This window comes from Ambystoma mexicanum, chromosome 1p, assembly GCF_040938575.1.
Source record: "Ambystoma mexicanum isolate Mex_15411 chromosome 1p, UKY_AmexF1_1, whole genome shotgun sequence".
In the NCBI taxonomy this organism is placed as follows: domain Eukaryota; kingdom Metazoa; phylum Chordata; class Amphibia; order Caudata; family Ambystomatidae; genus Ambystoma; species Ambystoma mexicanum.
In genome coordinates this window covers 975,173,520-975,195,592 of record NC_090921.1, presented here as the reverse complement: position 1 = coordinate 975,195,592, position 22,073 = coordinate 975,173,520, and the positions used below count along the sequence as shown (strand labels likewise).

Genomic DNA, 22,073 nt, shown 5'->3' with positions numbered 1-22,073 from the left:
ATTGGCATGTAGGAGATATTGAATTTTTGTAAGTCACAACCTCAGAGGGTTGACACTGATACCCTCCAGGTCTGCCCTAATACCAAGAATATAAAGGTTAAACAGGAAGGGCACTAATACACAGCCTTGACACAGCCCTCGGTCCACCTTAATCCATCCAGAGAACGTGACGTTCCTGTCTAACCTGATTTTAATTCTTATATCCTTATGCATCAATTCAAGCAACTGATCCAAAGCCTCAGGGCAACCCCTGAGTCGAAGCATGCCCCTAAGCCTGCTTCAATACATGCATTCGATTTGCCTTGGTTATATCCAAAAAAGGAAAGGTATAGGGTATGTTTTGCTTTGAAGGCCCGACTCTTCAAGAGCTGCAAAACAGTTCAAATCTGTACTAGTTCCTTTACGGAATCCAGATTGATAGTCAAACTTGTTTGCCTGAACGGCCTGTCTTTCTAAAGCTCAGAGCACAAAGGTAGAAATAGTCTTGTAAGAGGCGTCCAAAAGGGAGATAGGGTGAATCCAGGGAATGATCGTTCCATCTACTTTTTTAAAGATAACCACCACAATATTTTTTTTTATTTGTAAAGGTTTGAATAAACCAAAACAAATAAAGAGAAATATATACAAAAAACAGATTTCATTAAACACAGATATCACAATGTACAGAAAACAAATTTCATTAAAAAAAAAATTCACAATACATTATTTATATATTTCAATTTCATTAAAATACAACCTACATAAATAACCTACTCCAATCCAAAATATATAACCACCTTGCAAGCTCATTGACCTTTTTAAACTATAACACATTCTGCATCATCCATTTAGGCACCAAAGGTTTGTCAACATACAAATGTTTTTAAAAAATTCGTTGACTTTTATTTTCAAGGCGATAGAAGAACCATGAAGCATTTCATACCACAGTTTATTTCTATCCACCCCGGCTGTATTATAGACAAAATGTGCAAAGATTTCCAATCTCTTCTCACGAAGATTTGGACATTCCAGTAGTAAATGTTTTAGGGATTCACCTACGTCTTTTGATTTACAGAACCGACAAACTTCTGTCCCACAGGAGCTCAACCCCCGAATAAAGAGAATCTAATTTGTGCTTAAAACGTTAAATCTGAATCGCATGTAATAGTTTCGAAATTCTCTTGAAGGATATTTTTTCAGATATGTTTCCGGGTAAGGACAGAATTTCCAATATGACACACTTTCAGTGTATAGCTTCGAGTTTAGCAGAACTACATTGTTCTCCCACCAATCAAATGCATTAACAACCTCCTTCACTTTGTGTGGAAACTTGATAAGTGTATTTACTGATAGACCCAAATCAAGAAGTTTCTTCTGACAGTCCTCTTTTAGATTAAGCATAAAATTTCCATTTGACGCATGTTTCAGATGAGCAAAAATTGTGCCATTTTCAGCTACCAAACATTTTCTTAATAGAGCCAATTTTCTATTAAACATGATACTATTGAGTGATCGTAGACCAAGTTCGTATCTTATTAGCTCTAAAGGAATACAATTTGGAACATAGTATAGAACTTTTCACCATATCATAGATTCCAGTTGGCGTAAAAAGGACCACATGTTTTTAGAGAGAAATTCGCACCCATAGGACAATCTTGGCAACACCTTAAGCCTATAAAACAAGATGCAAGGTTTGAGAGTAAATTTGCCATATGTTCTTTCAATGCCTTTTATTTGGTTGAAAGCTACTTTTGCTTTTTGTATCAGTCTGGTCTTTATTACTTTACTGGAGTTATTGGAAAAAACATACCCCAACCAGATTAGGACAGATTGGCTTTTGATTTTAGCACCATTACAGGTCCAATACGAAAAAAATGTAGTTGGACTTTTGCAGCCCACGTGAAAGATTATGGTTTTGCTCGGGTTAATTTTCAGTTTTCTTTCTTCAATAAACAAACCAAAATCATTTATAAGCTTTTGCAGGCCGATTTTTGTGCAGTACATTAATAAAAAATCATCAGCATATGACACCCACCTAACAATTGAGCCTCCAATTTTGGGTCCAATTAGACCACTAGAATCCAAGGACCTGCCTGCATTAGACACATACAGATTAAAGAGTGTTGCAGCTAATCTGCAGCCCTGTTTAAGCCCATTCTCAGTGCGAATGATATCAGACATGTTTCCTTTGTTATTTAGTCTGACTCTAATTCATGTTTCTGTATAAAGATGATTAATTATGTCTAACAGGTCTTTATCTATGCCTAACATTGACATGGTTTTCCATAAAGTGGGCCTGTCAACGAGATCAAATGCGGAACTTAGGTCCATGGATGCAATATATAAACGCTCCATAGCTTTTTGTTTGACCGCACTCATTAACTCAACCATCAGCAGACCTCCAGCATCAGTACCCATGGCTTTACGAAAACCAATCTGCCTATAGTGAAGGATATTGTTATCAATCCACATTTTCAGTTTTTCAAGTACCATACCAGCAAACATTTTTGACTCCACATTCATAAGTGAAATAGGGCGGTAATTTTTGGGACACAGACGATCACCTTTCTTAAATAGAAGCAAAACATATGACACTTTCCAGTTATTTGGGATCTTTTTTTAAGGCAAATGTCCACAAATAAAAAATGTAGGATCTTAGACCACAGGTCAATATTGTTTTTTAGGTTGGCAAAAGATAAAAGATTGGGACCCGGGGTGGAGGTAGGCTTTGCTTTTTTAATTAGGCTTCTGATATTCAGAATGGATGTGTCCAATTGCCATACAGCATCTATGAAAACCTCAGACCACAAGCAATATTCCGGAGACTTACATAAAGAACCAAAGTACTTGGACCATGCCCCAGCATCAGTGGGGTTCAGTTGTAAACACTGTTGATTACTGTGGTCTTTATTTATTAAAGACCAAAAGCTGGTATTATTATTCCCATGCATGGTCTTTAACATTGCCTCTCCATCTTTTTGAGCCAGCCCGCCTTTGATACTCTTGATCCAGTTCTTATATTTTTGTTTACATTGCCTAATTTTTAGACTCCTCTCTGATTCCCCCATATCTTTTCTCTTTATATTTCTGATATGTTTTCTCAAAGTGATCTTTGCTTTTTTTACAGTCTCAGCAAATGTATGTGTGTGCACTTTAATTGATTCTGTCTTCTCACTTCTGAGCACCTTGCTACAATGTAGGGTATCTTCAATATAATCACCAAAATTATCGACCGAGTAGCAGATCCACTTTTTCCTCATAGTGCGAATATGCAAAGTCCTGTGAAAAAATGTAGTTAACCTTTTCCATTTTGCCACGATTCCATTTTACATGTTTGCCATCATTAAATGCTTCAATTTGAATAGGAAAGGACATGGTTTCATTATTACCCTTACTCCAAGGGAGTTCCAGCTTTAGCATTGCATGATCACTATTACAATTTTCTATAACTTCCAGCTTTTTACAGTACAGTTTCTCATGAGTGGTCACAAATAAATATATAATCTAGTATGGAACATGACCCACGGGCAGCCCAAGTAGGCATGATATTGTAGACTGGTTCCATGCCCCAACTCTTTCCAAAATCCAACCATTGACAACCTCTAGTTTTTTTACTATCCAGATTGGATGAAAAGGCACGTATCTGGTACTGTTCAGCTTTTGTAGGTGAACTATCCGCATTCAGATCCCCCGCAAGCAAAATAAAACCTTGCGGGTATGAATCAAGCCAGTTACATATCTCTTCATTTAGATAGACAAAAAACTCCTGTAGTTCACATCTATTCTCATTACATGTATTCCAATATATGTTGAACATCAACAAATGAGCAATTCCAACCTCTGTTATCAATTCGAAACTAGCTCTTATGGCACAATCCAGTACAAAAGAACTATCCAGAAGTTTAATACACGTATCAATTATATAAGCCAGCAGCAAACCACCACTTGGTCTACCTCTATCATTTTTTTTTTTTTTTTTTTTTTGCAGCTAATCCTAGGGTATTAAAACCATCAATGTACAAGCCAGAGGTGACCCAGGTTTCTTGCAACAACACAGTCATATTCATTAAATTTCACACATTGCACAGTGTCTAACAAAAGATGTTTATATCCCCTTGTATTCCATGATACAACTTGGAAATAAAACCTTGTGCTAAAGTGGTTTAGGGACCGATTTCAGTTGTGCAATGGATTCTCGTAAGGACAGTGCAAGCCAACGCCACTCTTGCATGTCCTTTAAACAGGACTTAGCTTCATTGATAGCCACCATCCCTTCATTTTGTATTAGAGGTAATTCAGATGTTCTAATCTCGGGAGTTCCATTGTACATTGGCAGCTTAGAGTTGACAGAATTATTGTAAGATATAACATCGAAGCCTCTCCTCTGTAAGGAGCCTACCTCCTTTAAGAGAAGCGCTCTAATCAGGGGAGATTTGATGGTCAACCTTACATAATCATATCTCAGATTATGAATGAAGTCCACAAGTTGTATATCCGCCGATGTTATCAGGCAAAGTTCAGGGATTTCATTAAATAAATTCAATATATATGGTCTATTCAAAGAACTAGGACCACCTTCTTCAAGTACATAATACATAATTAAACTATGCTCCTCTGGAAAAGCCGGTGCCCTTAAATGTCCAAATGGCGGATCGTTCTGCACACTATGTCTTGTAGGCGCGGGCCCATTGTCAACGATAGGCATTCTGCATAGGGGTTCATATAACCTATCCGTCATACGAGTAGTGTCTACAAAATCCCCTGAAGAAGAATTTTCGTTAGGTTCATTCAAAGCATAACCATTATAACTTGTGGTATATTTCTTTTTTAAGATGTCATCAACGATAATTCCCAGATTATGTTCCGAGACCCCTTCCAGACCATGACTTGCATCTTTTATAGCTGCCTCTGGTTCTGGGTTACTTGTCTGCCCACGTTCTTCATTTATATGTCGAGAGTCTACATTTCGGTCCTCACATAATGTTTGAGCCACGGTATCGGTCAGATTATCATCATGCAGGATGTTTTTAGTAACCTTCGACAAGGCACCCACATTACCACTCAAGTTCTGGTTTTTTAGTATATTTTCAACCAAATGGCAAAACTCTTGTTCAGTGAGACCCTTCTGGGTGTGCACACATTCTTCATGTTTAGGTCGAAGGTCTATATTCAAAGGCCCACTTGAAGATTGAGCCAAGATGTCATTCAGTTTATCATACAGAGTATTTTTAGTGACTTTCGGCAAAACTACCGTACTTTCACTCAGCCTCTGTTTTTTTAAGATGTTTTCAACCATACAGCAAACATCTTGCTCTGTAAGACCATTCAGGGGGGGGCACGCGTCCAACCACCTTGGATACATTCATCGTGTCTTGCTCGACCATAGGAATCTGAGTAACAGTTCTTACTTGTGTATTCGGAATTTCGCTGACTACGGGCCCAGATACAGCGTGTATTTGCAGATCCTCAACACTAACCACGTTATCATTCATCAAGTGAGGAGGTACACAAGAAGACATGATGCCTGTTGAGGATGGTGTATTGGGGCGTGACTGCATTTCTGGATTTTTAAAAATATCAAATATGTCAGCCACACCTCTTTCCATACGCCCAAGATTTTTATCAATCCTATCTGTCACCTGTTTGTGTTTTAAAGCATCTGTTAGTCTATTAGCACACTCAGTATAATCTTTCTCAGGTTTATTTCCTATTTCTGTTATACCTGCATATGATATATGCTTCCTTCTTACAGTACTGGGCATAGAATTTGTTCATGGTGCCTTGTTGTTACAAAGGTCATTACCATCAAATCGCATGTCCAGATTTCTCATAAACTTAAGAGAGCTGTTGTTTAAACCCTTAGATTGAAAAAGATTTTTCTTTTTTGCTTTTTTCGCTTGTTTTTTTAGAAATTTTTGTTATCACAGGGTCATTCACCATATTCAGTCCTTTCTCACTATCTTCCGTGCCATCTGAGAACGCATTTACTTTGGACTGTTGTGCAAGTACTTCTTCCTGGTCCAGGATTGTATTATCAGATATAAGTATAGGTACATTTCGGACATCCTGGCCCAAAATTGTGTTAACAGAAATAAGTATCGGTGCACTACTAGCGTCCTGATTACATGTTGGTAAGCTACCTGTACAAATATTTTGATACACCACTTCCTGATTTAGGGTTTTTTTGTTGCCTTTTTCTTGTCCGCTCATTCATTATATTAGAGCACAATTCGGGTAAGGGTCTTAGTGCAAGTACAATTTCATTCAGTAGTCTAGACTGCTTCTTGAGCTCAACAAACATGAACCCATTCACACTAGCATGCTCATTGTTTGTATTTCCTTGAACATTGCTAGAGTATTGGTTAACCTCATCCTCTGTGATAGTTTCAAGATGTTGTGTTATTCCCCTTAGGGATTGATCTGCTGTACTAAAAATAGGGGGTGTGTTATCAAACAGCAGACTTGAGTTTAAATCACATGGTAATGTATTATCGAGAGCCAAGGTACTATCCCCTTCATACAGACTTTGGGAGGAGACAGGAAAAACCGTATTGCTCATGTCTGAAGCACTCCCACAGACATTTTTACATGACTGTGCACTTTCAATTAGATCATCATCTGTGTCTGACACGTCAGGCAGGGCTGTCGCTACAGCCAATGCCATGCTTGCACGACGCGTCAGAATATTAGGCACAAACGTTGCTTTCTGAATTATTTTCCCATTGTGGACAGACATTTGGACTATTGGTAGGTACCTAAGTACATCAGTGTTCTTACCGCTCTCTGAATCATCCGCCCACAGCGCAAGCCATTCACCATTTCAATTATCTTGCATAAGCTGTTTCACAAGCCAAATAAGTTGGAATCCATAAAAGTGGAGACCACACACTTACCCCACAGCCTACACAGTAAACAGTACTTCCCACGGTGCGCGCGCGAGTGCGCAGGCTGAAGGGTTTAAGTAGGCGGTGATAGGAAGGAGGGGGCGTCGCAATCCACAGGAGGTGGAAGCAACACCAAGTCCTTAAACAGAAAGGGAGACAGAATATAATGTTGAAGCAATTGTACTTGGGCAAACGTGTCACCGCCTACAGGTAAATGCGCATAGAACTCATAGAATACACGTACACGTAGAATACACGTATATGTTAAATCCTCACGAGGCACTCGTGTAAAGAACAGTCACCTTTTTTAGTGCCTATGGGACAGGCAAGCCGCGGTGTTCGCGGAAAAGACGTCCTCCAGGCGAAAATCCTCAGTTTCCTGCAGAGCAAAGGAAAAGCACTTCAAAAGGCCATCAAGGTCCAAACTGCAACAGACGGCACAACAGGTAAACAGTACTTCCCATACTTCCCACGGTGCGCACGCGAGTGCCCAGGCTGAAGGATTTAAGTAGGCGGTGATAGGAAGGAGGGGGCGTCGCAATCCACAGGAGGCGGAAGCAACACCAAGTCCTTTTTTAGTGCCTATGGGACAGGCAAGCCGCCACAATATCTTCTCTCCAGGATACGGACACCTAGCCTGACAAACAACATTTAACAACTGTAGCAGGACATCCGCCCATAATTCCGGAGCAGACTTTAAAGTCATAGTAGAGAACCCATCTGGTCCCGGGACACCCGAGGACATGGCCCTCCATATAGCACTCCGGATACCCTGCTTGTCAACATCCAACAATGGCCAGGCCTCCCTAATAGTACATGGGTCCATTTTCACAAAAGTGTCAACGGTGTCAATAGCCAACACTGGGTAAAGGTTCCGAAAATAATGTTCCCAGACCTTGCCCGCAATGGGTTGGTGTTGCAAAATGGCTTGAGTGTCCCCTCCAACCCCACATATTAGTCTCCAAAAATTGGAGGTGTTGCGGGATACCAATGTCGTTCACATGCCCTCTGCATCTTTTTGTAGCAATAGGGCATCATGGCCCTTATCTGGCAATTGTTGTGGGCACATCGAAAGCTGACTTAATGGTTACCTTAATGTCCCTCTTCAACCTTAGCTTCATGGCATGTACTTGACCATTGAAGTTATGAGTCACCTTTAAACGATTTTCACCCATTGTAAGGCACATATCTTTAAAAAGTCCCTCAGCAAATCTTCATCAATTTTTGTATTAAATCTTTCTGCATGTTTAGGACACCAGATTATTGCCTTATTTCACAGATTCATCTCTATAGAATCAGGGGTTAACTCGGTAATCTCCATCATACAAGTATCACCAGAAGATACCCTAAGGAGTCAGTGATCACTACAAGTGTTTGATATAACTCTGAAGTTTTGGATAATTGGCAGCATATGAGTAGAAACAAACATATAATCCAAAGTGGCTCTGTGGACATCTGTCCAAGTATAACTAGGTGATATGTCAGTCACTGTATTCCCATTAAGCAAATCGAAATCTAAACTCTCAAAACAAGATCGAAAGATTGTTCTTCGATCTCGGGCAGAGGGGGAAAAATGCCTACCAATCTCAGGACAGTACCACCGAAAATCCAAACACTCAGAATTGAAATCCCCCATTACCACAAATCCCCCCAGCCCCCTGTTCATCAATAAACAATTAGAATCAAATACATTAGTAATAAATGACATAAAATCAATTGGAGCATTTGAGACTGGGATAAAATAAAAATTCTAAATGATTAAAACACGTAAATGTTCGTTAAACTGATCATACCGAGATATTTAGCATCCTAAAATATCAGGGTGGCCCAGGCCCAAATTTTCAATAGTGGAACCAGCAGATATGTGCCATGCACACAGCAGGCCACCATACAGCCTGCCCTTTAGACCTTTTCTCGCAGGCTTAAAAATCACAGTAAAATCCTTCACCAAAGGAGTACTAATAAGATTCCTGGATACAAATTAGGTCTGCTTCGTTCCAGAGGTCACCATTCAGGCGTAGATGGGCAAATCCTTGTGAATTCCAGGACACCATTCTAACCGGTAAAATTCCTTCAGGGCCCTTTTGTGAGGGGTTATGCTGATGTAGGGAATTTATAATATGCGACCAATCATAGGACACGTGACGAGAAATTTGATTAGGTGCACTTTTTGCTGCCAACGGCACCTGTATTTTTGAAGGTTCACGAGGATTGTACATCTGTTTGCCATCTCCTCCCCTAATGGGTCCCCCGAATTAGCCTGAGGCCAATCATCAGACACAGCATACCCCAAATTAAGCAAACATTTGGTCTCCGCAACAACTAAATTGTAAACAAGTTTGGAATAAATGCCGATTTTTAACCGAATCAACCCGCCTGAAGTCCATAAAAAAGATTCTTGCAAATATCTTTCGAGCAGAGTAGTTTTTGGCTTGCTATTGGACCACACTGAGCCAAGATATATTGCTGGTTCAAAGGAAACAACTCTGACCTTAAAATTATGGGTCAAACATAAGTAACTCAAGTGTTCTCCCTCGGCTGGCACCAAGGCCATCGTCACAGGAACGTGGGTATCTTCGAGAGCCTCACCCTTCATAGGTAAGCTGAAATTAGAACCCCCCAATGGTCCACTAGGAAACCTATTTGAGTCCCCAGGAAGACCACCCAACCCCATGGGACATAAAACAGATTTCCCCTTTTCCTCCATGGTTGGGAAACCAGGGGAGCCCATGGTCACCTTTTTGAGCATATTTGTCTGGTGGCTGAAGGACCAACTTAATAGCTTCTACTATCCCCCCACCATACAATACCCCACTTCTTCCCAAACATCGGGTTATGGCCCTGCTCCCCCTTCCGCTAGACTCACTCTCACTTTTCACCCCTCCCCACTTCTCTCAAACATGCCTTTCCTCGTACCCGACTCCTACACTCTTGCTCTCTCCTAATGCCCACATCCTTTAACACAAACTACTAGTCTCACTGCCCTACTCCCACTCAATATCTAGCTTTACTTCTCCCTCTACCACCTTCTCCTTGCCTCTCCCCACTTTCCCACACTACACATAACTGGTACCACTCTCTCGGATAATTACCTCCCCTGTACTAAGCTCTGCCACCCTCTCTCCAACACTCTGCTTTTTGATCCGTCTTCCCCCTGGTCTTTTGGTTCACCTTCAGCTCCTTCTGTGACCTTACCTGAATGAAACACCATTTGCTGTACAGGCGCATTATAAATACACAATAAATAAAAAATAAAATATCCCACACTCTGCTTTTCCTTCTGTCTGCTTTTATAGTGTGGGGCTGGTGGTTCTCTCCCCCCCCCCCGCCCGCCATTCCCATTAGCTGCAGTACTCGCCTAACACTCTGTGCCTATCTTTTCCCCGGTCCCAGGTGAGAGGCTTGAAACAAACCTCGCAGATCTTAACCCTTTTCCAGCACGGTTTTTCTGACAGTCTGGAAGGGTTTCCATGTTATATTTCTAGAGTGCTGTGGGTCTGCAGTTTGTTTTTCTTCTGTTATGGTGACTTCTGCGCTTTCCTGAGGTGTTGGACGCTGCTGTGTTGCCAGTTCACAATTCATATGAATTGCTGCATTCTGGGTTTTCTTTTGGTTTTGTTCTGGTCCGTTTTTTCTTGGTTGCTCACCTTTTATATTGTAGGAGATGGGAGTCATGAAAGAGAGTACCATGGCCAGCTATTGTTTTGGAAGGAATTGACAGACTGGTACCAGGGATGACATCTGAGGCATGGGTATTGGGGGAGGGGGGGGGGATTATTTTCCCACTTCCAATGCGTGGGGTGGCTGGGCAGGTTCTGAGGCGAGCTGATTGTAGCCCTCTGCACTTCTCATTCCCGCCCTTCCATATGAGGTGCTTGAGCACTCTCCAATTTCCCATTATGGAGTATCCGCCACTGATCATGATCCATGTGGTTTCCTCCAGCTGTAGCATTTTGCAAGCAGGGGATGGCTGAAGCCAGCTAACCTTGGCTACTATTCACATGGGTTAATGTATCCATCAGTCTCTAGTTGGTTGGTATATAGTATTGCTATGGCTTCAGAACATGTATGTTCATGATGGAAATGTATTTACACTGAGGGTGAAGTGACCTTGCTGTTCAGTGCTTAACATTGAGGTTTGGAAATAGGTTCATTAAAATGGTAACGCCACATTTATCCTTTTGCCAGGAGGTGTATTAGTCAAGTGGCATTGTGCTAAAGATTCGGTATACCTGCAACAAGTGGGGCGTAAATGGGCCGTAAATGTGTTCCCCAAACTTCCCCAGGTGCAGCAAGTGAACATAAAACAACGGAGGTGATGATGGAGTTATTCCCCGGTTTACATTTATTTAAAATAATGGGTAGAAATGGTGTATTCCATAGCATAAATTTCAACAAAATTGGTTGTCCTACAATTTACAATCTGTTCTGTAGGGCAACACTTGAAATAATACAATGGATGCCAGTTTGCACATGAGCATTGCTCAATACATTTCCATTCTGACTGTGCACAAGTAAAAACATTCAATAATATATACCACTTATACATCTCCATAAACTCTATTGACCCTTTTGAAACCTGGGCAAATACTAAATGTCAAGTATTTGCATGTGTATATTGTATGCATTTCTGACTGCCTTTAAGTTGTGCATCTTTTTGCTTTTTCATTGGACACTTTGTAATGTATAAGCCAATTTTTATGACCGTTCAAACCAACTGTTGCAATTACATTAGTCATGTTTCATCAAAAGATTCTTCTCGATACATGGCAGATGCTCTGTCATAAAGCCATATTCTATAGACTGATTTCTCGATTTATAGATATACCTACTGTAGTTTATTCTAAATGAATTGCATATGTTGCATAAAAAACATGTTTGCACCTCGCCCTCCTCCGGGATTGTTCAGAGCATTGTATTCTTAAAAGTAAAGCGCAGATTGGAGATCATTTGTTAAACAATGGCTTGCACCCCCAGTAAGAACTAAAGTCCACGTTATTTGAGCATTGTTAGTGTAAAACCTATTCATGCTACTTGGGCCTTTGTCTCGTAGGGTCCTGTCTGGAACCCGCTCTTATGGTTAAGAGCCTTGGTATAAAAATTCTCTCGTCCGGCTCCAGGTCAGCCCAAGTGTCCGCCATTTGCCAAACTTAAAGTGTTAAGAAAGGTTCTCCCATTTCTTCCTAACAACGCTCAAGCCAAAGTGGTCATGGCCTCTATTATGGGCCCGATTGACTCCTGCATCGGGATCTATTTAGACCAGCCTGAATTTCTCTTATATCACCTTCAGATCCTCAAACTCGGCAGCCCGCTTGGCTCTAAATGCTCACATATTGGCAAATTCCCGGGAACTTCTTCTCCAGCTTCACTGGCTTCCGGTAAAAAAACGTATTGAGTTTAAGGTCCTTTGCCTCGTTAACTCTGCCATCCATGGTACTGGAGCAGAATATCTGCAATCGAAGTTTGTTCAGTACATACCCTGCAGAGACCTCAACTAGCAAATCTCTCACTTCTGTGCATCCCTCGCTATCTACGCTCTCGGGCTGGAGGAAGATCATTCTCGGTTCTAGGCTCTACTCTCTGGAATGCACTCCCAGTTGAATTACGGAATACTGCCCAATTTCTGCCTTTCCTTAAATGGCTAAAAACCTTCTTGTTTTAACCTTTTCCCTCTGACATTTAACTCCCTCTATAACCTAGCGCCTTGATGCCTTTACTGGTCTTGTTTGAACTCTATCAAATAACTGTACAATACAAGTATAATACTTGAGCCCAAAGAATATCAAGGCCCATTTCAGCAATATGCCAGTGTTGCCCCTTTCATGCTGATTGTGCCCAATGAATATCATGAGGCATAATCTCAATATATGCCAGCATTGTCGATGATGTCAAACACATGTTCATGCTGCCTGCTGCCCACGTTGCACTCCCTGCCCCCCTTCTGGCCCCACTGACCCCTCAGTACTCATTTATACTTCCCATTTGCCACTGCGTGCCTGCTGTACAGGGTCCTGTCGAGTTTGTTCTTCTCTGCCTACTTATGCCCAGCTTGCCCATTTATGCCTCTATTTACCATTTAATAGCGCTTTCCTTCCCCTTTGCCCTTCTTTGCTTTTTCCTTGTATCGCTGCCTGCCCCAATAATGCTGCATGTTCCCATCCACTCACCCCTGTGCCCGTCTCTCCACTGTATACAAGCTTACACACACCAGACTTGCACATGTATGTGAGAGCACTCATTTGCACTCGCACACATACATTCACACAGATGTGCACAAACATACTCGCATACTCTTGCGTCCCTTCCCCTTTCCTCCATACTGTATGGGAGTCCCTTTAAGGGACGGGAAACGGAACCCTTTTCACCAGAAAAAAACCTTCTTCCCCTTTAAATTTAGAGGCACGCAGGGGTGTGACCCATGGAGCATGTGCTTCCCTGACCCTGCCCTCCGGGGCCACATCTCAGTCCCCTTTTCCATGTCGATGGGAACGGGCCGAATTCACCAACGCTGTCATGATGCCTACCTCCAAGGAGCCAGACGGGGCCCGGCACCCTCAGAGGCAGGCAACATGTATACTAGGGAAGTCCCAGCCACCCCAGATAGGGGCTCTTTGGACTCAGTCCTGGTGCCGTTGGCATCAGGCTCATACAAAATATGGAAGGAAATGTGTTTGGTGCAAACTTACCTGGCAGACCATGCTGCAATTTCCGTACCTGGCAGATCATTCTACAACTTCCAGATGAAAAAGGAACTACTTAACCACACGGGTGTGGCTGGTGGCAGGATACATACCTTCAGTGGAAGGATACATACCTGGGACTACTTGAAAGGCTATTTAAGCCACGCCCAGACAGCAAACCACGCATCGCGTTGTTCTGTTCATAGCAGCTGGACGCTCACCGTGCCTGCTCCTGCTCCAGTCCTCGACCACGCCTGCCAGCATCCTGGAAACACCTAAGGATAGAAAAGGGAAGAAGAAACAGGTGAAAACAAACCTTACCTGTTAAAGCTGCATTCCGGATTCAGCGCGCCAACGTTCCTGCAAAAGACATCATTTTAAATACTCACTGCGTCGCATACATCTCGGCGCACTTCTCTTACCTGCACGTGGTGCCTTCGGCTCTGCGACGCCCATCCGGATCTCCTGCAGCATTCCAGCACCTACGGGGAGACGAAGAGAAGAAAGCAAGGTGAAAAGGGGAAAATAACCAAGAAGCACTTACCCGCCAAGCTAATTCTTCTTACCTTCGGGTCGATGCCATTCCTTGGGCATTTCAGCACCCCGGCCCCTATGGGGAAAAAACAAACATCACATTAGTGAATGCAAGAACCGTAGCAAACAAACTATTTTAAACTTACCTGCTTACAGGTCGGACTCAGCTTCTGCTTCGTACCGGCTCCATTTCTTCGGCAATCTCGAACTCCGGCCCCTAAGGAAAAAGACAGGAAAAGACAGTAGTGGGCCTACACCAAAACTCACCTGAAATCAGGTTTTCGACGGAAACCGCCCTCAGCCCGGAGTCTTCCATTACCTGCAAAAAAGAAGAGGAACAGTTTAGACTCAAGCTTGCCATAAACATTTACGGTACTTACCGGAACAGACAAGCGAACTCGAACTTACTATCCAGTGACGTAACTGGATCCCAACGCACCCCTGCATCAGAAGCAGGATGGAGAGCTCACCTTTTCAATCCCCAAAGGTGAGTCTCCACAGGGAATTACAGAAGGGTTGCAAGGAGGGTGAGAAGGGGAACGGGTGATCAACACAAAACCCGCAGAGTATTAACCCTTCCTTTTCGCTCACAGAAGGGTATTCAACCGAGCCAGACAAGCCGGATTTGGGAACCCAGCCCACTCCATCTTCAGGGTGCTGAACATCTCCTTCGAAGAGGCCACTGCCGTCCAGACCACGCCCGCGCCTCCCTGGGAACCAGGTGAGCGTTACAAACGCTCCTGGGTTTGGCTTCAGCCATGTAATTCCACACGCGGATACTTCTTTGTCTTTTTTTTGTCTTATCTATCATTCAGGTACTCGCTCCTCAGGCGTCACGCTCCTCCCCAGCGCATGTCGACTTCTACAGGGTTCAGCAGGTGTCCATCCTGCAACGGGATCTTGCCAACTTCAGACCCCCACGCCCTCTGCCTAGGTTGCCTTGGCCCAGACCACGGTTGGCAATCATGTTCGGCGTGAGACTTGCTGTCCTATAAGGCACTGAAGAACAGACTCGCCAGGTGGGGGGAGCTCTTCCAGAGGTCACCTCCAGAGGATCTCAAGAACTTCGTGAAGCATCGAACCAGGCCCAAGGTAGGGCCGATATTTTCCATTGCACCCCACAAGGGAGACTCCTTCCCAGAGACTCTCCCGCGCGGGAGGGACCGGGCAGGTCCTTCTACCGACATGTGCACTGAGGCTGCTTCAGCTACCACCCTTCAGGTTGAGGGATCCTCGGATCCTCCCGGGCGCAGTATTGAGGGATGAGCAGGTTCTGTTATCCGGTCTACACCCGAGGGGTCCGCCCTTTTACCGGCACCATGGCGGAGGGGCTTTGCCCTAATACCGGCATTACATCTGAGGGGGTGCCCCGGGTCGAGGGTGTCACATCTATCGGGCCTAGGAGCCCGAGGAGCAGGGTAGGCCCCGTGATCCAGACGCAAGAGTCTTGGACGAAGCCGGGCCCAGCGGGCTGAGCACCAGGTCGCAGGCACGTGGCAGGCAGCTCGAGAAAATGGCTGCCGTGCCAGAAAGAGGCACCCGTTCGATGCCATTCCAGGAATTCGACAAAGAATGAGTGTCAATGTGGGACTTGCCACCAACCAGGTACATGGCCTACAGTCTACCCATCAGTTGTGCAGGGCAGCTTTCCTTGGTGTCCATATGGACAGTGTACTTAGCGTCTCCAGCAGCTCCCCGCTACCCCGTCGGCACCCCCTTCCACCTCTTTGGCCAGTGAGGAGGTGCTCTTTGAGAAGTTCCTTGGCCTCATGAAGTCACCTCAGATGTGGGTTATCAAAGAAACCGTCAGGGAAGTCATTCCCGCCATGCTAGCGGCACCACAGACGCCTCCATCGGGCCCCCAGTGCAGCTGCCTACTCTGGCTCCAGAGCCAACTCTGCAACCTCTGCTGCCTCCTTAGCCTCCGGGAGCGGTCTCTATACCCCAGCCTCCTGTGCCAAGTACTCCTCCTCCAAAAGATCCTCCAGATACGCAGGCTACAGATGAGGAGGAGGATCCAGACACGGCATCCTCAGCCAGGGTCTTCGACGAAGGTCTTGCTGGTTTGGCAGAGTACCTGGGCCTCCCCCAACCAGAGGTCGAGCAGCCGGCAGAGGGGGTTCTGGCTGAAGTCCTCACGCGATGCCCCTCTGCCAAATCATGGATTCCTATGCAGACCGATGTAGTCTCCCTGGCCAACAAGGGCTGGCTCAAACCCCACTCGGCCCAGCCGGTCAATCGACGCCTGGATGCCAAGTACAGGCAGGTGGAGGGGGATACACTCTTGCTTTCGGCCCATCCACCGCCACACTCTTTGGTGATCGCTGCGGCATCACTATACTCCAAGCCTCGGTCATCCTCAGCCTCTTCTGCGATGCTAGGCAAGGAGGAGATGATCTTGGAGGCATATGGCAAGAAACTCTATTCCAACGCCTCTTTATATCTACGTCAGGCCAATGCCCCAGGGATTATGGCGGGAAATTGCAGACTTCCTCCCGGAACTCCCCACCCAGAGCCAATCACGCTTTAAGGAGGGGCTAGCTGAAGCGAAGCTGGTGGCGCATGACCTCATGGAATCGACAGTGGCTCATATCGATACCTCAGGTCGTGCCATCTGTATTGCCACGGACATGAGAAGAACAGCCTGGCTTCAGGCAATGAAATTCAACCCGGATGTCCAGGAGCGCATTCTAGATCTACAGTTCAGGGTGAGGGGGGATGGTGGGGGAAGGGGGGTGGGACCTCTTCCACTCTTCTACGGACGAGAAGCTGGACAAAAGGAAAAGCAGCTCACAAATGGCATATCCATCCTTACAAAGACCATGCCCAAATTGTGCGCCCACTCTCAGCAGCGCTCTGAAAGGAGTGGTAGATATGGAGGGTTCTGCGGCTTCCAAGAACGCAGATCGAGGCAGCCGGAACGCTTGCAGTCTAGGAGCCTGTGCAAGCAACAAAATGTGGGGAGGATGGGAGTAAGCGCTTTTTCCAGTCGCCCTCCTCAGTGACAGCCTCCGAGGGAAAGAAAGCATGACACGCCCCTTCGGGTACACGTGTCTCCGGTGGGGGCCAGGCTTGCTCTCTATGCACATTTCTGATGCCGGAATTTTGTGGTCCCTGGATCCTATCCATAGTATCCACGGGGTAGCGCCTTCCTATCCCAGCATCTCCTCCCTCCTCCCCTCTGCTCCCACAGGTGGGACAGCAACTCTTTTGGTGGAGATCCAGACGCTCGTAGAGAGCCAAGCAGTGGTGGAAGTCCCAGCCTTCCAGCGAGGCTTTGGCTTTTACTCCAGGATTTTCGCCATTCAGAAGAACCATGCGGGCCTGAGAGTTTTGCTGGACCTTTCCACCCTCAACCGCTCCTTACCCTTGCAAAAATTCAAGATGGTTACGCCACCTTTTTATAGCGGAGACATTGGACAAGGGAGACTGGGTGTGCTCCCTGAATCTGAAGGACACATACTACACATCCTGATTTGGCAGCCCCATCGTTCTTTCCTACGGTTCAGGATCATAGGCTACCATTTTCAATACAAGGTCCTTCCTTTTGGCCTCAACCCGGCCCCCAGGGTCTTTACCAGGCTCATGAATGCTGTGAGAGCCCTCCTCAGAGCGCAGGGTCTCCACATCTACCCATACCTCAACGACTGGCTCGTCAGGGCTACATCTCCAGAAGCGGTTCCCCACTCTTCCCAGGCCCTTATGAACACCCTGCACAATCTAGGCCTCTCGCTCAATCTCAAGAAGTCACAGCTGCAGCCTACGCAGACTGACGTTCCTGGGCCTCATCTGGGACACGTGCTCCGAGAAAGTCTTCCCGTCGAAGGACAAAATCTCAGCCATCAGGAGGGTCTCCGCCAACTTCCTCAGCAGAAAAGTGACCTTGGCATGGTGGTACCAACATCTCCTGGGTCTACTTGCAGTGGTCCTATTAGCCCTGCTGCACACGAGACTAATGAGGAGGAGAATTCAGCTGCACTTCGCGGCCTCATGGAACCAGGAGCGGGGCTCTCAATCCGAGATGATCAACGTCCCTCCATCTCTCCACCCGGACCCAACATGGTGGTCCAAGGACTGCAACCTACGGACGGGAAAGCCCTTTTGGCAGCCCTCCCCACAGGCCACCATCACCACAGACTCTTCACTCGAGGGCTAGGCCGCCACCCTGGAGGGCCTCTCGGTCCACAGCACCTGGACTCAACAGGAGCAGGATTATCACATCAACTGGTTGGAGCTGAACGCGATCTGGCAAGCGCTCGGAGCATTCCTGCCACTCCTTAGGGGCAAGGTTGTCCTCATCCAGACGGACAACTCGACTAGCATGTACCAAGTCAACAAGCGGGGAGGCACCAGGTCCCCTCCTCTGTGCAGACTAGCGATCAGCATGTGGGAGTGGGCCCTAGAAAACATTTACCTCACAGCAGTCCACCTTCCTGGGGAATCCAACCTGGAAGCGGACAGGCTCAGCAGGCTGGAAGCAGACAATTACGAGTGGCAGCTAAACAACCTCCTTATTCAGGAGATCTTCAACAGCTTGGGTCACCCCCACGTGGATCTCTTTGCCACCTGGCACAATAAGAAGTGTCCCCAGGCAAGGTCAGGGCCTGGGCTCTCTGGGCGACGCATTTCACCTCCAGTGGACTGGCATGAAAGCCTACGCCTTTCCGCCCACTCCCCTGATCCACAGAGTAATTTGCAAAATCAAGGAGTCTCGCCAACTCCTCATTATTCTAATAGCTCCACAGACCTTGGTTTTCGGAGCTAATCAGCTTCTCGGAGGTGCCCCCAATTCACCTTCTGATGGGCCCAGCACATCTTCTGTCACAGCAGGGGCCACAGTCATCCACCCTGCCCCAGGGAAGCTGGCCCTCACAGTGCAGTAACTGAGCAGGTATCACTTCGGTAGCCTCTTGCAGGCCAATCTGAAGATCATATAGGGCACCAGAAGCAAAGCCACCAGGGCCCAGTACAAAAGCAAATGGTCCAAATTCTGCCACTGCGCAGACTCCAAGGGTATCGACCTCTTGGCTTGCACTTTGGACAACGTGCTCTCCTTTTCGGCGCACCTCGCTCATTCAGGCGTGCAGGTGGACACCTGCCGCACAAATCTTGCAGCCATTGGGCCTTACAGGAACTCTGAGGAGGGCATTTTCTCCTCCTCCAACCCTATCGTCAAACCTCTAACTGGTCTCGCTTGGCTCTACCCGCCCGTCAAGAGACTGCACCCTGTGTGGGACCTTAACATAGTCTTGGGCGCTCTGGCGCACAAAACGTTCGAGCTAATGGCGTCGGTGGACCTCAGGCTGGTCATCAAGACTGCCTTACTAGTCTGCCTTACCTCGGCTCGTAGAGTTAGCGAGATCCAGGCTCTGGTCACCTCAGAACCATATACCACCTTTGACAAGGACAGGTTAGTCATAAGGACATACCTGGCATTTCTGCCCAAGGTTCCGTCCACGTTCCACTTGAACGAGGAAATAGTCCTTCTGATGTTTTTCCCGATCCCAAAGACGCGTGCCCTGAAATTCTACTTGGATAGGACCAAGGGCTTCCGCAAATCGGATGCGCTGTTCGTCACTTTTGGATGCGCAAGACCGGGCTATCAGGCCTTTAAGGCTTCCATATCCTGCTGGATGGTCTCTGCTATCAAGAAGGCGTACGAGGGCCAGCACATGCCACTTGCGGCCAACATGCATGCCCACGCAGTCGGGGCCAAGGCAACGGCCATCGCATTCCAGCGCCATGTCCCTTGGCAAGTCATAAGCAGGGCGGCCAGTTGGGCCTCTCCCTCGGCTTTCTGTATGCATTTACTGTTTGGATGCCGGCTCTAGATCTGATGCGGTCTTCGGACAGGACAGGCGGTTCTCATGAACCTATTTGCTTAAGGAGGGTCTTCTCTCAAACCTGGGGCTACATTCAGTTGTAATCGCACATACAGTATGGAGGAAAGGGGACGGTCCATAGTCCCCTTTCCTCCATACGTCCCACCAACCCCCCCCCCCCAATAGTACTGATGTCATTAGGCAATGTTAAATCTATTGTTGATGCGTCAATGGGGACTAAGTTGTGGCACCGGAGGGCAGACTTAGGGCAGTGCATGCTCCCTGGGCCGCACCCCCACGCACCTCTAAATTTAAAGGTGAAGGTTTTTCCTGGTGAAAAAGGTTCCGTCTCCCGTCCCTTGGAAGGGACGCCCATACAGTATGGTGGAAAGGGGACTATGGACTAAGAGTACGTTAGTCACTACAGTGAGTAACTTATAATTTCTTTGCAGACTTTTTCTGTACAGTTGCAACAATGTTCTGTTTCCCACTGCTATGATCCTTTTTTCCTATATCACCATCACAAAGTGCAAAAGGGTCACCAATGCTGGGTGATGCCCCCTACTCCCGTGTTCCCCGATCCGAAATGGAACATTCTGCACCCCCACCCTCGATCTGAGTCTTGTGTGGGGGTCAGTGTTCTGGCTCCTCCACCATCCTGAGCATTGGCAGTGACGCAGTAGGGTGATGGTGTAGCCACGGCTACGGATGGCCTGCACAGTGGTGCACATGTATCGAGAGTGGGGCTGCTTTGAAATGTGCCGCAGCCTCTAGGCCATGCACGGCAGCGAGCATGGCGATAGTGGGCCACGAGTCTTTGCTCTTGCAAAGAATCTATATATTTGTACATTAAGACTGCACTGCAACGGTTTGCGTTTTGGCCTGAGTCAGCCGTGGGCAGTGGCAGCTCCCGGCCACTTTAATGAAGAAGTTGCCACTGTATACAAAGTATTGTGACTGATGAACATTTTTGTGCTGTGCCTTGGCCACTAATTTCCTTTTTCCTCCCCTCTCATTTTAGTGTTACCTGGGTGATGCCTTCCGCTGTGCCAGCTGCCCATATTTAGGGATGCCAGCCTTCAGACCTGGAGAAAAAATTCTCTTGAATCCCACTCAACTGCAGGATACATAGACCTGCCAGGACCCAACAAGGAATGTAGCAAAACTGGAAGACGCTTTCAATGACCATTGCTCTGTTCTGCGGCATTAAAAGATGCCCATCAGTGTTAAACTTTGTTCCCGTAGTATGTACTTGCTCGTGTCGGACACTGCGCCCTCTAGAAAGCTAGAGAGCACTGTGGAGACACTCATTAATGTTGGACTGTTGTGAACTGTGCTCATTTAAACCACTTCTAAATATATACCTTCTCAGGTGAGCCACGCCGCCAGGACTGGCTCAGAGCACCAAGTTTATATTAATGAGCACTTGTACTCTTGCTGTCATGTCAAAATTACAATTACTGGGCATAAAGTAGGTGCCAGTTAATCCCTCATTGGTTGCTTACATTTTCCACATATAACCTCTTTCTTTCTAGCTCTCCGTTAGGCCTTGATCTGGGTTCGTCTTTGAGTTGCGAAGAGTGGGAGTCTGGTTTAAAAATGGGCCCACTGTATGTGTGGAAATGTCCCATAGTAAGCTGTTCTTACTGGCTGAAATAATGTTAATAAACCTCTGGTTTCAAGACTTCCTATGTGTGTCTCGTGTTTTTCTCTGCTTCTGATAGTTCTGTTAAATGTCATTTATACTGTGCACATCACCACGGTAGTGATCTTAAAGCACCAAAACCGTGTTCGTGTGTGATCCTGTCCTGTGTCTAAACCTAGCTATCTTCTGCAGGCAGCCTGTCATGTCTGGTTCCATTTTTGACAGAGCCACTCTTAAATTGTCCTCCACTTGTAGTCTTGAACAATATTTAGTATTAATGACAGCTAGCACAGAGAAACCAATATCATACAGGTACGAGGAGTGGAATGGGAAGCGTGTGCGCTTCACTCTGATAAAGCTGGAGACAGATGACCAACACCCTTCCCCCAGCGACAGTCTGCTGAACTGGCATTCTGTATGCAGTCACTCGGAAGCACCATTAGTTGTGCCTTTTGGGGGCTTGGCCCATAACTGTGCAAAGCAAGTTTCACCACCCAGTCGTTACAATTGTCCTCTGGAAAGTATTTCT

General features: G+C 46.0%; 1 protein-coding gene across 4 annotated transcripts in view; it reads left to right on the top strand.

Annotated features, from left to right (window-relative positions):
• Positions 1-21,586, top strand: part of CIAPIN1 (cytokine induced apoptosis inhibitor 1) — a 342,573-nt gene extending 320,987 nt beyond the window's left edge. For all 4 annotated transcript variants that reach the window (XM_069654074.1, XM_069654083.1, XM_069654066.1 and 1 more), the window contains exon 9: positions 20,921-21,586. In XM_069654074.1, the coding sequence (XP_069510175.1) occupies positions 20,921-21,031 (111 nt within the window). In that variant the 3' untranslated portion in view covers positions 21,032-21,586. The remainder of the gene's footprint in view (positions 1-20,920) is intronic.
• The last annotated feature ends 487 nt before the right edge of the window (positions 21,587-22,073 follow it).